This window comes from Emys orbicularis, chromosome 1 (genome assembly GCF_028017835.1).
Source record: "Emys orbicularis isolate rEmyOrb1 chromosome 1, rEmyOrb1.hap1, whole genome shotgun sequence".
Lineage (NCBI taxonomy): Eukaryota > Metazoa > Chordata > Testudines > Emydidae > Emys > Emys orbicularis.
The window spans coordinates 227,959,036-227,973,382 of record NC_088683.1 but is presented as its reverse complement, the minus strand read 5'-3'; the positions used below and the strand labels follow the sequence as shown (position 1 = coordinate 227,973,382).

The 14,347-nt window shown below is 42.7% G+C and overlaps 1 protein-coding gene across 1 annotated transcript in view; it reads right to left on the bottom strand.

Moving 5' to 3' along the window:
• Positions 1 to 14,347, bottom strand: part of ADGRG2 (adhesion G protein-coupled receptor G2) — a 97,584-nt gene that overhangs the window by 6,583 nt on the left and 76,654 nt on the right. Inside the window, exons 26-34 of the mRNA XM_065406888.1 lie at positions 12,156 to 12,299; positions 11,772 to 11,894; positions 9,987 to 10,032; positions 9,763 to 9,866; positions 9,374 to 9,498; positions 4,201 to 4,469; positions 3,193 to 3,292; positions 2,293 to 2,576; positions 391 to 492 (exon numbers count right to left, since the gene is read on the bottom strand). Coding sequence (XP_065262960.1) covers positions 391 to 492; positions 2,293 to 2,576; positions 3,193 to 3,292; positions 4,201 to 4,469; positions 9,374 to 9,498; positions 9,763 to 9,866; positions 9,987 to 10,032; positions 11,772 to 11,894; positions 12,156 to 12,299 — 1,297 coding nt within the window. The remainder of the gene's footprint in view (positions 1 to 390; positions 493 to 2,292; positions 2,577 to 3,192; positions 3,293 to 4,200; positions 4,470 to 9,373; positions 9,499 to 9,762; positions 9,867 to 9,986; positions 10,033 to 11,771; positions 11,895 to 12,155; positions 12,300 to 14,347) is intronic.

Below are 14,347 nucleotides of genomic sequence, written 5' to 3'. Positions count from 1 at the left end.
ACCCCCCAAAAATTGTTAGGAAGACACATTATTCTCAAAGCTGCTTCTGACCCTGCTCCCACTGAAGTCATTGCTAAGGCTACCATTGACTTTGAGGAAGCAGATCTTTGGGGATTGATTTAGGTCCCAGTCATACAAAGGACTCCACAAGGCTACAGCCTTATATATATGCAGAGTCCCAATCAAAATTAATACTTTATACAGCAGTATTTTGCAATTAAATAAAATGCAATCTTTATGCTTCAGGAAAATAAAACAAAGTAGTAGATATATCAGCAAATATTGCTATGCTATTTATTGCATAACAATATTTGCTAAGGAGAATGGGGACTTTACACCTGACAGTAATTATATAATTTACAAATGTAGAAAACAGTGTTTAATATTTACCAGAATTTTCAGCCAGCCTGAATTTTCCACAACATAGATATCGTCTCCACTGTTTGCGGACATTTTCCTTTGCCACACAGTAGAAGATAAAAATGAAGAATCCTGCAAAGTACCAAATGTCGGAATATTACTTCAAGCCATAGAATTTTTGCCGTTTTGTAACTTTTTTAAATGGATGTGTCGTTTTTCTTTTGTTTCTTCTCAAGTCAACTGATCCCAATCAAATGATCTCATACTCTTTTGTTCAGCAGAGACACTGATGGTCTAAACAATAGACTGATGCCATTACCTGAAATGCTTTTTCTCATTACACTTGCATGATATGTATTAGATATAAGGAGGATACAGAGTACCAAAAATTCAAATACATCAGGTAACTGAGTTTAAAATATGAAGATCTGTGTGGAGCTGCAAGTTTATTTGAACCTTCAGTACAGAAATCAAGACAAGATAACAACACAACCTCATTATAGCAGTATAATTTCAAATCTGAGGTATAATCAACTGAATTTGGCTTTCTCTACATACTTTGTGGAACTTCTCCATATTTTATTTGGAGTTAATATATTGCTGCTGCTGCTTATGATGGAATCAATAACACTTACAGACCAGTGTTCATGTTGATAGGCCACTGGGGCAAATTTTATTAAACCTAATGCAAATTCAAGGTTACCAGGCAGCTTTTCCGCCGCCCCCCCCCGCCGCAGTCACAATTAAGTCATAGTGAAAGCCCACGTGGGCTAACCGCTCATGCTCAAATAACAGTAATTGTAGCCCTCTTCACCACAAATTCAAAGCCACATCTTTTCCTGGAAGGATGCAAATCACACATGTTGGGGTACCTCAAACTGTGCCAGATCACAAATCCATCCGCTTTTCACTGCTTCCCATACAGAATGGGACTGTACTTGCTTCCAAACCTTCCACTTTTCAAAGAAAGCGTGTCAGAAATATTTACACTGCCTGCCAGCTACAATGTATCAAAGAAGAATGTGGTTGTGCAATTCTTTAAGTTAGATTTTAGGGAATGAAAAATAAAGGAGAAGCTACAAGTTTGGACTGGAGAAGACAGAGATTAGCATTTTCTGGACCAATTCTCAGGGTAAGTTAGACACCTAACTCCCATTGTGTTCAACAGGAGTTAGGCACCTAGATGCTTTTGAAAATCTGCATCTTTGGGCACTTCAATTTGGCCCTAATGCTCAGATTTTTAATGGTATTTAGATGTTGCTCTGCTCATTGTTGCAAGGCCTAAGGCCCAGATCCTCAAAGATATTTAGACATCTAACTTCCATTGAAATCAGTGGGATTTTCAGATCTGGGCCTAAGTGATTTAGACAGCTAAGTCCCATCTTCAGAAGTGACTTAGGCACTGAGAAGCGTAAGTCACAATGAAAGCCAATGGGAATCAGCCTTCTAAGTGCCTAAGTTACTTTTGAAAATAGGACCCAGCCATCTAAATCACTTATACCTTGCAGTGCTGAGTGGAACAACACCAAATTACTTTTAAAAATCAGGTCTTAAATGCCTAACTGATTTGAAAATGCAACATAGGGTAAAAATTTTCAAAAGCAAATAAATTACGTCAGAGCCTAAATGACCCAATAGGTCTTTTGTCCTGTAGCTTTTGTGATTCTATGAATGGATCTTAAGACGACAATTTTCATTACAATGCACTCAAAAAGACAGCACGTCACTTCTGAAAGCATTTGCTTTGCATTAATTTTCTTTAAATGTAATACAACTATTAAGCAGGGTCATCTTCAAGGTAGTTTTATTTTTTATATTATGTAACAGTAAAGATATAATTTTGGTAAACTCTTGTCCATAATAAAGCATTTCTTAGAACTGAATTATTCATTACATTTTTATACAAAAGGCCATAACAAAGCATAAACTTACCTTGTAACGTGTTAAAGATGGCAAAGAGGTACATAAATATCAGATTTACTGGCCCCCATGCAAAAAAGGCAAATCCCCAAGTAATTCCCAATAAGAATGTGAGGCCTGCCACACTCCTGAGGTCTTGAATACTGGTTTTTCTCTGAGTTCCAAGTTGTTTCTTCTTTTTGATTCGACAAAGCTGAATCAGCACCACTATAAACATGCCAACGTTCAACAGGAATATCATGCAGAAGTATCCCACGACAGTAATATAGAAGACAATGTTATTGTTGATCCAGCAGCTAGAATACAAAAACAAAGGAGGAAAGATCATATTATCAGACATTCATTATTAGTAATAGATATTAGGTAAAGAATAGTATTAGGCATGGCTATATTTTGTTGAAAACACATCATCCTGCAATACTCAAGGCCACATACACTGATTCAAGTTTTCATCTGTCTATGTAGGTGTTTATAACAGTGTCTATCATCATTCTATCTGAGTGAATCCCAAGGGTTAAAGCAAATAAATAAATACACCAGTGGATTAGGTTTAGGTTTCCTGTTTCCTTAGGCAATATGGTGGTTTTTGTTTGTTTTGTTTTTTACATTTAGGCTTGCTTTCTTCTACACTCTACCCTTCATCCCCCATCTCCTTTCTCTCTCTCATCTTGCCTTCACCTTATTTTCATGCTCTAGCTCCATGCCAGTGTTTTGGAGCATACCCTCTTTTGTGACCAGGATCAGAGCCTTGCAAACAGTTTCAGGAAGACTTGACTTAATATATCCTGCAGAGATTTATTCACAGAAGTGTCACTTTCAGGAAAGAAGCTCACATACACACTCACACATCACCATTAGATAAAAGCATTCTGTTAGGCATGTTTCAAAAGTGAATGCTATCTTTTAACTTACAATTCATCTGGTGAGCCATTAGGAAACTTTCCATATGATCCAAGCCCATAGTTATTTGGTGTTATAGCCAATACAATGCCTACCACTACAAGTGGTACACCTGAAAGATTAGATAATAGTTATAATTCTGAATGAAAGTTTTGTGATGAGACAAAACAACTATATTTTCCTATCAAACCTAGGGCCAGGTTATGAAGGCTGTCGGAGACTGTTATATCAGGATAACTTACTTTGTAAAAAGCAAAATAAACTCGCACACATTTGAAGTTTTAATCTTTCTGAACAAGACTATATATTCTGTGACTTGATCCACTTATATCACTTGCAACCTACGTTAAATTAGCAACATGTGTTGCATCTGCTCTTTGATATCACAGATTTAAGGACATGAAATACAATGGGCTTGATTTTGCCTCTCACACGTGTTTTACACTAGTTTAACTCCATTGTTTTCAGTGCAGTTACTCTTGATTTACAATATTGGGTAAGAGAAGAGAATCAGGCTTAGGGTTTTCTCATCACTTAAGTCGGAGGCACTGTTTTGCTACCTTTTGTTAGAAACAGTAGCAGTCTAGAGGTAGAATATGTAGTTGATATTCTGGAGCAATAACATTAATTTCCCCAATGGAAGAGATTCCATCTGCTTTGGGGGTTGGAAATGGAAATAGTCAAATGTGTAATTGGCTCTCAGACAGCTGCAACTGTAGTTCCAATAGAAACAATTTATTATTCATTTGAATTGCAATAGCACCCACAATATATAGTGTATGCCCCAAGAGAACTTACAATCTGAAAAACTTTGCAACAAGGGGTGAATTCTGCAACATGCTAAAGTCACAGAATAGTGAAGTAAATAGAACTCTGTTATTGATAATGCATCTGAGGATTCTGACAGGCAACAGGTATTTGATACTTGCTTTGTTGTTACTTTTAAATGGTCTTCCATCCAAAATTGTTGTAAAGAAACTATATTTATTTTAGATTCCAAACCCAGAAAAATATACGTACCCCAGCCAATGATACAAAACTTAAGGATGTATTTCCGTACATAGGTATTAAACACTTTGACAAGGGCAAGATACATGTGGAATGCTTCAAGGCCCATCCAAGTGAAGGAAACCAAGAGGAAATAATGAAGAAATACAGCAACTGTGATGCACAGGCCTCGTATGTTATACAGAGCAATCCATGAATCAAGGAGGAAAACTAGGTTGAGTAGAAGTAATGCAGCACACAGTTGAATAAGGATTTTGGAAGGGTAGTCTCTCCGGATTTTCCTAAAAAGAAAATTAGTAAGATGATATAAGCTTTCATCATTCTACGAGCATTACTGTAGATTCCACACTGATTCTGTGTTCTTTGGTCCTTAATGCAGAAGAGCCAATAACATAAGACATTTTACATATGGTTAAGAAGTATTTATGAATGAAAAGGTTAATATTTGTGACATCACTATTCTTGTTACAACCAGGTTCTAAACTCTTATAAATACAAACATTGTTGCTTAAATTTCAGTTGTCTTAGTTTAATGTTTGTTTAAATATTTTATTACTTTTGTCCATATTTTTCTATTTTGTATATTAGGCTTCTTATTGTTGGAGTACTTCACCACAACAACACTCATCGCATTCTCTATTATTAGAGGTTAGACTAGGCCTGAAAGCCTTTTTACGGGGTATCTGGAAACCTCGACAGTGGCAAATAATAATCTATAAAAGAATGCTCATAAATCATGCTCAGGGGTTCTCCGTCAAGATGTATAATTGGCCTAATGGACTGAATAAGTGAGACTCTTGTAATGGATAGGTTCTGACAACTTACAGGGAAAGCTAGTGTACTGTAACTGCATTTTATTGCACAAGAACCACACAGTCCAACAGAGGGGTGGGCAAACTTTTTGGCCTGAGGGCCACATCGGGTTTCTGAAATTGTATGGAGGGCCGGTTAGGGGAGGCTGTGCCTCCCCAAACAGCCAGGCGTGGCCCGGCCCCCGCCCCCTATCCAAACCCCCCTGCTTCTCACCCCCTGACAGCCCCCCTGGGACTCCTGCTGGCCCCCCTGGGACCCCTGCCCCATCCAACCACCCCTTCTCCCTGTCCCCTGACTGTCCCCAGAATCCCTGCTCCTGACTGCCCCCCCATCTAAACCCCCCCTCCCTGAATGCTGCCCCCATTCAACCCCCGTTCCACGCCCTCTGGTGGTGGACAAGCAACCATGCCGCCCGGCTGTAGCCAGCCACGCTACCGCGCAGCACAGAGCACCGGGTCAAGCCGTAATTCTACAAGAACCCCGCCACCCAGAGAATTGTGCCGGTGGTGCGGCGAGCTGAGGCTGTGGGGGAGGGGGAACAGCGGGGGAGGGGCCGGGGGCCAGCCTCCCCGGCCAGGAGCTCAGGGGCCGGGCAGGAGGGTCCTGTGGGCCATAATTTGCCCACCTCTGGTCTAACAACATGTTAATATTTTGGAAATGTATTGTGCATATGTGTACCTTATTTTTAAAAGTTTCCTTGTACATTCCACTTTATTAGGACAATTTGTAGTAACCCCTTCCCAGCTCCTTGGCTTCCAGCTATACAAAACTGCATGATAAATTATTTTATTTATAAGATACTCTTCCCTGGTGAGAATCAAATCTTGATATACACCCCTTAAAGTGTACCCATTCTGTGTACTACTATTGAGGTAGAAATGAAACCTACTAGAAAAAATAGCAACTAACCTCTGCATAACTGTTGTTCTTCGAGATGTGTTACACATGTCCATTCCAAGGTAGGTGTGTGTACGCCCCGAGCACAGTCACGAAATTTTTTTTCCCTCAGTGGTAGTGGTACCTGCAGAGTGGCTCTGGCGCCCTCTGGTGCCGTGCATTCGTAGCGCCAGTATGAAGGGCCCAGACGACACCGTCCCGTCCCCCCCAGTTCCTTCTATCCAGCCAACTCCGAAAAAGAGGGGTAGGACGATGGGGGTTATGGAATGGACACGTGCAACACATCTCGAAGAACAACAGTTACAGAAAGGTTATTAAATTATGTTTCTTCTTTGAGTGAGTGCACATGTCCATTCCAATGTAAGGATGTAGATGAATCCCAAGCAGTTGCATAAGAGGTGGGATCAGAGTTCATGGACATGCTGACCGTAAAACAGCTCGACCGAAACGGGCATCATCCCTAGCCTGTTGAGTAAAGGTGTAATGACTAGAGAATGTATGCACTGACATCCAAGTCGCCGCTCTGCAAATGTCCTGAATAGGGACCTGAGCCAAGAATGCTGATGATGATGCTTGCGCTCTCGTGGAGTGGGCAGTCAGGATAGCTGGTGGTGGAACACCCACCTGCTCATAACACATACAAATGCACGATGTAATCCACGATAAAAGTCTCTAAGCCGAGATAGGGAGACCTTTCTTCCTTTCCGCAATCGCTACAATGAGTTGGGTGGATCTACGGAACGATTTAGTCCTCTCTGTGTAGAACACTATGGCAATCTAACGTCCAGAGTGTGAAGATGTTGCTCCTCCCTACTCACATGTGGCTTTGAGGAGAAAACAGGTAGGAAAATTGCCTGATTACTATGAAACTGGGAAACCACCTTCAGGAGGAAGCTGGGATGAGGACGCAATTGCACCTTATCCTTAAAGAAAACCATGTATGGAGGCTCCAACGTGAGGGTGCAGATCTCCAAGACTTTTCTGGCCGAAGTAATGGCCACTAAGAAAGCCACCTTCCGTGAAAGGTATGACAAGGGACATGTTGCCAATGGCTCAAATGGGAAACCCATAAGTTTTGATAAGACCAGTTTTAAGTTCTATGGAGGGACAGGTTCCTGTACTTGGGGGTATAGTCTTTCCAGGCCCTTGATGAAATGGATGGACATCTCATGAAAAAACAAACCAGCTTTCCACCGGGGGTGAAATGATGAAATCGTTGCAAGGTGGACATTAATTGAGGAAATTGTTAAATCTTGCTGTTTCAAGCATAGCAAATAGTCGAGCATGTCCTGCAGAGACAACTTTGTGGGTGAGACTCCCTGCTGGGAAGCCCATATGGAGAACCGCCTCCATTTTGAGAGGTACATAGCCCTGGTGGAGGGCTATGTGCTCCCTAATAGGACCTGGTGAACCTGCTCTGAGCAAGCCAGCTCTCCAGGACATACCCACAGAGCTTCCAGGCCATCAATGGAGGGAGCTGAGGTTCAAGTGGAGCAGACGACTGTGGTCCAGGGAGATCAGGTCCAGATATAGAGGGAGTGGAATTGGAGCAGCCACTGAAAGGCCTAGCAGTGTGGCGAACCAGTGCTGACGGGGCCAAGGTGGGGCTATAAGAATGACCCATGCCCAATCCCACTTGATTTTTAGCAGAACCTTGTGCACAAGCAGGATAGAGGGGAAAGCGTAGAACAGGTGAACTGTCCATGGGAGCAAGAAGGCATCTGTGAGCAAACCTGGGCTGTGGCCTCGCAGGGAGCAAAACTTAAACCCAGTTGCAGACAGGTCTATCTGGGGAGTCCCCCAACACTGGGAAGCATCCCTCATGATGTCCAGGAAAAGGGACCACTTATGATGATTGGAGGCTGTTGAGGCAATCTGCCAGTTCGTTCTGCACTCCCGGAAGGTGAGAAGCCTCAAGAAAAATTATGTGGCCTATGCAGAACTCCTATAAGTGAATTGCTTCCTGATACAGGGTGTGTGGGGGGAGGAAGAGCGAGCCCTTCCCTTCCTGTTGAGATTGAACACAGCTGCAGTGTTGTCCATAAGCACCAGGACACTCCTGCCCGAAATGTCCGGGTCAGGTGCTGCCCGATGGGACGGATGTGCTCTTCTCTCAGAGGCCACCAAGAATGAGCATCCCGAATGGGGTCCCACCATCAAGGGCAATGCCCATGGGTTCCAAAAGGTCCATTGCATTGGCATAGGTAAGTGATCACTAGGCCAAGCACTCAATGGCACTCCTGTGCTGTGGTCCACGGCAGGGCAGGGATGACTGGAGGGGTAACGGGGTGACTCCTCTGCTGAGAGGAGTACGGCCCAACCTCCAATTCCAACGATGAGCTTCCCTCTGGGGACCATGGAGGTGCGGTTCTCACCGGTGCTGGATATCAGTGCCAAGGTGAGGAAGCTTGTGTTGGTTTTCTTCTAGACGGTACCGCAGGGTCCAGAACCAAGCAGCCACTGGGGGCTATGTGCTCCCTCCTGGCCGCCAGCACCAACAACAATGGTTCCTGTACTGCCGGTAACAGCGGTACGGAGAGCACTAGCAGATCTCTGGCAGCAGCAAACGCCTCCGGTGTAGACAGCACCTCAGTGGCGCCGGTGCCGCGCTGTCCCTCGTGTGCCGATGGTTCGTCCAGTAACAGACTCAACGGTACGCACATAAGGCCTGGAGTCAACAGTTCTGACTGACGCCAAGACAGAGGAGTGGCCTGACTTAGGTTGCACTCTGCTCTGCTTTCCATGCCTGGCCTTCTTAGGATTCGGGGAACATCCCCTCTTGGCTGGCTGCCCCGTGTGCCTATTCCTCGGCAACAAGGCTAGCACACAGTGCCGGGACTCCCACACCATAGGAGAAGCGCTCCTTAGTGACGCCGAGGTGCTCGGTGCCGAGTTCAACCATCTCAGCTCAGAGGAAGGTCTCAGTGCTGCCTCCATTAGGCGAAACTTCAATCTAGCCTGCCAGTCCTTCTTGGTACAGGGTTTAAAGTCCCTGCGAATTTGGCACCAGTCCCCAATGTGAGCCTCACCCAATCACTTCAAACAACTCAGGGGCATTGTCTTATTGCAGGCAACACAGGGCTTGAAGGGTACAGAGAAAACTCTGCTAACTAACTGGAAACAAACTATATACAACAATCAGAAAGGAAGTCCACTGAAAAGCTTACCGTAGCAAGGGGAACAATTCCAGAGACCATCACAGGCGGTAAGAAGGAACTGAGGGGCACAGGGTCATTTGGGCCCTTTAAACCAGTGCTATGAACACATGGCACCAGACGGCACCAGTGCCACCCTGACGGGTACTATGGAGGAAGAAATTTCTGGCGACTGTTCTTGGGGCACACACACACCTACATTGGAATGGACATGTGCAATCCCTTGAAGAAGAAAGGACTCATCCATTGTCCTTCAGGGCGGTGGTTATGGACAATCATGGTCAAGTTTATAATGTAAGTTTAACTCTGCAGGTACTTACTCAAAGGCTATGTAGGTTACAAGAGTAACAGAAAGAAAAATTGCAGAAATGCCACAGCCTATATAGGTGATAAAAGTCAGAACCAGTGTCTGGATGGGTGATAAAGGAGAATTTCTGGACAGGTCCTAAAAAGAAAACAGAAATTATCTTTAAGCCCGAACATCTATTCTACAGTTAAACATCCCCTTAGCCCAAGCCCGGTGACCCCAAGTCAGCTGGCACAGGCCAGCTGCGGGTGTCTAACTGCAGTGTAGACATACCCTTAGACTTCATTGGTCATGCCCCCAGTTCAACAGCCTCATTTGCTTAAAGTTAAGCATGTGCATGAGCGCTTTCCTGAATCAGGGATCCAAATGCACCAGTTTGGGATATTATTTATAACTAATTACCAGCAAAACTCCAAAACTTGTGAGGTGGTTGCATGTACAAACGGTTTCATTTGCTCTCCTTTCTTTAACCATGCATCCTTCATATGACCAGCCTCCTTTGCCACCTGTTACAGATAACAAGATTCCATTAAGGATAATATTTACAGTATCTCTTAAAACGATTAACAAAAGTTAACACAGCTGAGATGGCATGGCACTTAGAAATGGTGATATCAAATACTTACCATTTTTATTGAAGTCCCAAAATGCACATCTAACTGTTAAATTATCCTGTTTGAAAAAAAATACACACATTTTACTGAATTATAAGTTGATGAGTAAGGCAGTTATGAGTGTAAAATGGACAGAGAAGTAAGGACTGTCTATAGCAATACAACATAATAAGGAAAAGCTATTTCTTCTATGTTAGCCTAAGGTGTACCAGACTGTGGATGGATGAGGACATCTATACAAATGTGGATATACATAACAAACTAAACTTGGCTATATGAGTAGATCTATTGCCCTTAGCTTGTGCAGAAGGATTATTATTGGTGGTAGGAATAGGGGCTTTTCCTAACTACCTGCTGTTTTGTTGTCTGTATGGACAGTGTAGATTGAATTTAAGGTTTTATTTTAATCTTTCCAAGTTTCTCACATCCTAAATATTATCTTAACCTCTTGGACCATGTGACAGAGTGTGAGTCACCTAAGGCTGACTCATCACTCTGTGCACTTTGCAAGGGTCCCTACAAGGGCCAAATTGAGATCATTGGTTAAGCACCAGGTAATTAACCAGTTAATAAGATGATTTAGTTCCTCAGCTGAGGACAGTTAAAAAAGAGACAGGCGGAGATAGGAGGGTAAGGCTGAAAGGAAAGGCCAGAGAAGCTTGAGAGGTGAGATCTCTCTTTTCCCTGTGCTTGGGTACTAGGTAAAGGTTTGAGGGACCGCTGTCTTATGCTGTGGGGAACAAACCCTTGCAGAGCATGTTATAAATAAAGCTAGCTATCAGTGTGTGAGAGGACAGTTTGCAGTAAGAAATCCAGGGGGAGAGAGTACTGGCCTGTGACAGACCACAGCCCTGCACATCTTACTTGTGGCTTCAAAGGGATTACTCATCTGAATACAAGCTACTCATAAGTGTCTGCAGAATCAAACTCTTAGTTTAGAGGGAATGGAACTTTTCATCTTAGGATACGTAACATAAGGGCAGAATATGTGATATCTGTAAGTTTGCCTCTGGTAAGGAATTAGGTTTTTTTTTTAAAAGGTTTTTTGGTCATGTTTTAGTATTGCAATGTTAAAGTTTTAAAAGTGTTGTATTTTTCTTGAGTATCCTAGAACATTGCAGCTAGTAAGTGATGTATAATGTTATTATGAACAACAATACTACATTGTTGCATTGGCCTCAACATTTTACCAGTGCAAGTTCTGATTACAGAGAGCTAGCTTTGGGAAAATCCCACACAAGGGACTGGAATCTCTGCCAGTTTCAACCCAGAATGTTTTTTGGGAGACCGGCAGATTTTAATCCATCCATGAACAAGCAGGGGATATCAGCCCCCAAAATGTATAGATTACCCAAATCTGTGTGGATCTAAGGACAACCCCACAGGCCAAGCCAAGGCTATATGCTAAATGCTGTTTCCTGGCTGCATTACCTCGGTGAAAGCCATGTTGCCAGTGTTTCCCTATTAGCCATAACTGCCTAAACCCCACTCATGAGATGTTCATTCATCTAAGGGGGAACAACATAAAATATGCTGGCTGGGTAGGAATTTGATAGAATAGAGAGAAATCCCTAATAACTGCAAATCCATGGTTTGCATAATGTTAGTTAATAAACATTATTGGTTCACATGAGATCTGTTGGAAATTTTGAAGCCAATGAACTTAGATGAGAAAACCACAAAAGAACCACAGAGCAACTGAAGCAGCCTGCATATTCAACATAGCATAAGTGCTAAAACAATTCTAAGTGAGTCAGTAAAATGGCATTTTGTAAACTGCTAAAACTTAAGTCATACCTGAATAGGCCTGGTGTTCTGTAGAGTGACAGTAACATTTGCCTTCAAGTCGCTAAGCGTGAGGTTAGCTACACTTGATGATATGACATTACTGATTAGAGAGAGATTCTCGAATGACGAATCCTGAAACAACAAAAAGGTAACTAAGAGTAGAAAAAAATTAAATACAATAGAGCACACATACACACACAATTTCAGTTATTACAATGATTAGAGCTGGGCAAAAATGTCTGAAATGTTAAAATCTTCTGATTAGAAACGGAATGATTTTTTGTGAAAATTTATGCTCATTTGCCCCTCACCACCCCATTTTTCGATCAGTTCTAACATGGAGTTAAAGAACATTATGAAGGAGCCCTCATGTACAGGGTCCCAAAAAGTTACCTGAAATGGAGTTGTCTTTTCAAAAAAGTTGAATATAATTCTAGAAGCCAGAGGCATATCTTCAGAAGACAAGTTTGTCAGCAATGAGGAAGGCAGTGCAATAGCTCCAACACTATTTATAGGTGCTTGGGTCCCTAGAGCAATCTGAAAATTAAACATAAAAAGGCATAATAATTTTTGTTGCTAACAGAAGATTAGATTGTGCCTTAGGCTCAATCCTGAATATAGGAGCAGCCTATTGTATAGCTGTGCCACCCCTGGAGCACCATTGGGAAGGAACCATGACTCACAATCATACTATTTCCCCTCAGTGGCAGAGCCAGGTTTTGCAACTTGCGGGCGGGGGCTGATGGACCATTGGTTGTGGGCTGGAGAGCAAGTCTGCCCATGCACCCCCAGCAGCAGTGCTTCCTGTCCCACTGGGCTTGGTCCAGTTCCCCATTCTTGGCATTGAGCCCTAGTGCATGTGGTTGCAGGGCCATTCCGGTTTGGCCCAGCCACCTACCTGTTGTGATGGAAGGGTGGCCAAGCCAAATTTGAGTGAATGGCATTGTAACAGGGTATGTGGGGTTGCAGCACTACCCCACCCAATGAGTCATGTTGCAATGCCCAGAGCAGGGAGCTGGGCCAAGCCCTGCAGACCAGGAGCTGCTGCTGCCAGGTGCACGTGGGACAGGCTCACTCTCCAGCCCCATGTGAAAATTCATGTTGCACACCTTGCCTCCCTATTAGCTGCATCCCCTGCTCTTCTTTAGCTCCAGGGGAGAAATAATTTACCTCCGCTCTTGCACCCAGCTATGGCTCCATCCATTTGCTCATGAGGACAGAGCATCGGCATTGTGGGTAACCGTGCTTTGCAAAGGACCCAGAGCCATAATCTGGGTAGCTCTAATGTAGGAGCTATGCAGGAGGTGGGGCATTGCACAGCTGCACGGGGGCTAGCAACAATCTAGCTCTTAAGGAGTCATTCCAGGGGCTGAGAGAAGAGGGGAAAACAATGTATGCTTTTATAAGAAACACTGAGATGGTAAGGAGGGGGGAGTTGGGAAACAGACATATAGTTCCGCATATATTTTAGCTTATCCAAAGTTGGTATTTTGTAGCACAGAAATTTACAGAAGTATTTAACTACTTAAATTCCAGACATCAGGAAGGAGGTGGCAGTGATGACAATGTTATTAAAGGTTTACTACAAAATTGTTTTTATTTTTTAAAAGAAATCCCCAAACCCTTTCTGTATGAATCCAAAAGAGCTGTACATAGCCACTGTTTGTAACTGAAGTTTAATACTGCATCTTAAACAAAATTTGAGACAATTATCCCAACTTTAACATCATTTGCTGCCAGACATCTGACACCATAACAAGGAGATGAGATCAAGACCTAAAGTTAAAGGTCTGCAGATCAGAATTTTGATTTGGCATATTATAAAACTAAGGATATTTTGTAAAATTTGGGTTTAAATCTAGGATCATAATTTGAACTCCTTCAAAATTTGGGTGTCTTCAGAGCTAGGATCTTGGTGTGGGCTCATCTTTAATTACGACTATACAAAGCAAAGGTTTGAAATAATTATTCCTTTTTAAACTGCTTATTTTTATTCCATTGTTTATAGTACTGGTGATGTCATTCATTCTAGCAGGTAAACCAGATAAACTGTAGTTCAGTTTTCTCAAGACCTTAAAGATGTAACAGCATACAAACAGGATGTTAACTTTTAGCTAAACTTTTGGGGTACACCTTTAAGCTTAAGTATGTTTTAGTCTCGTTAGCTTTCTGAGGTAACTAGTATCACTAAGATACTGTAGTTGTACAACTTAAAAAAAGAGTCATAGTTTAGAGCTCATGAAAGGTGTTAGACTCTCAGAACTCCAGACAGAAGTCATATGTATAATCAAAAGAACAGTCACAGCCGAGAAACAGCAGCGCAAGCTTCCCAGCAATGCCCTAACAATGTGCATCAGTCCTGCCCTGGAGGTCAGAGAGGGGTAACTTCTAAGTGTGCAAGGGTAGTTCAAATTCCAGAACCCAGTCTCTCACCGCTCAGGCTGTTAGCACCGAGACCCCAGCTAAGTTTACGAAGGCATTTCCATCACTCTAATCCAGACTAGATACAAATTTGTTGAAAAGCTCTGCATATCTCATTACCAGTCCCCTAAACCTTATAGTACATCATGAGATTTACTTAGCCA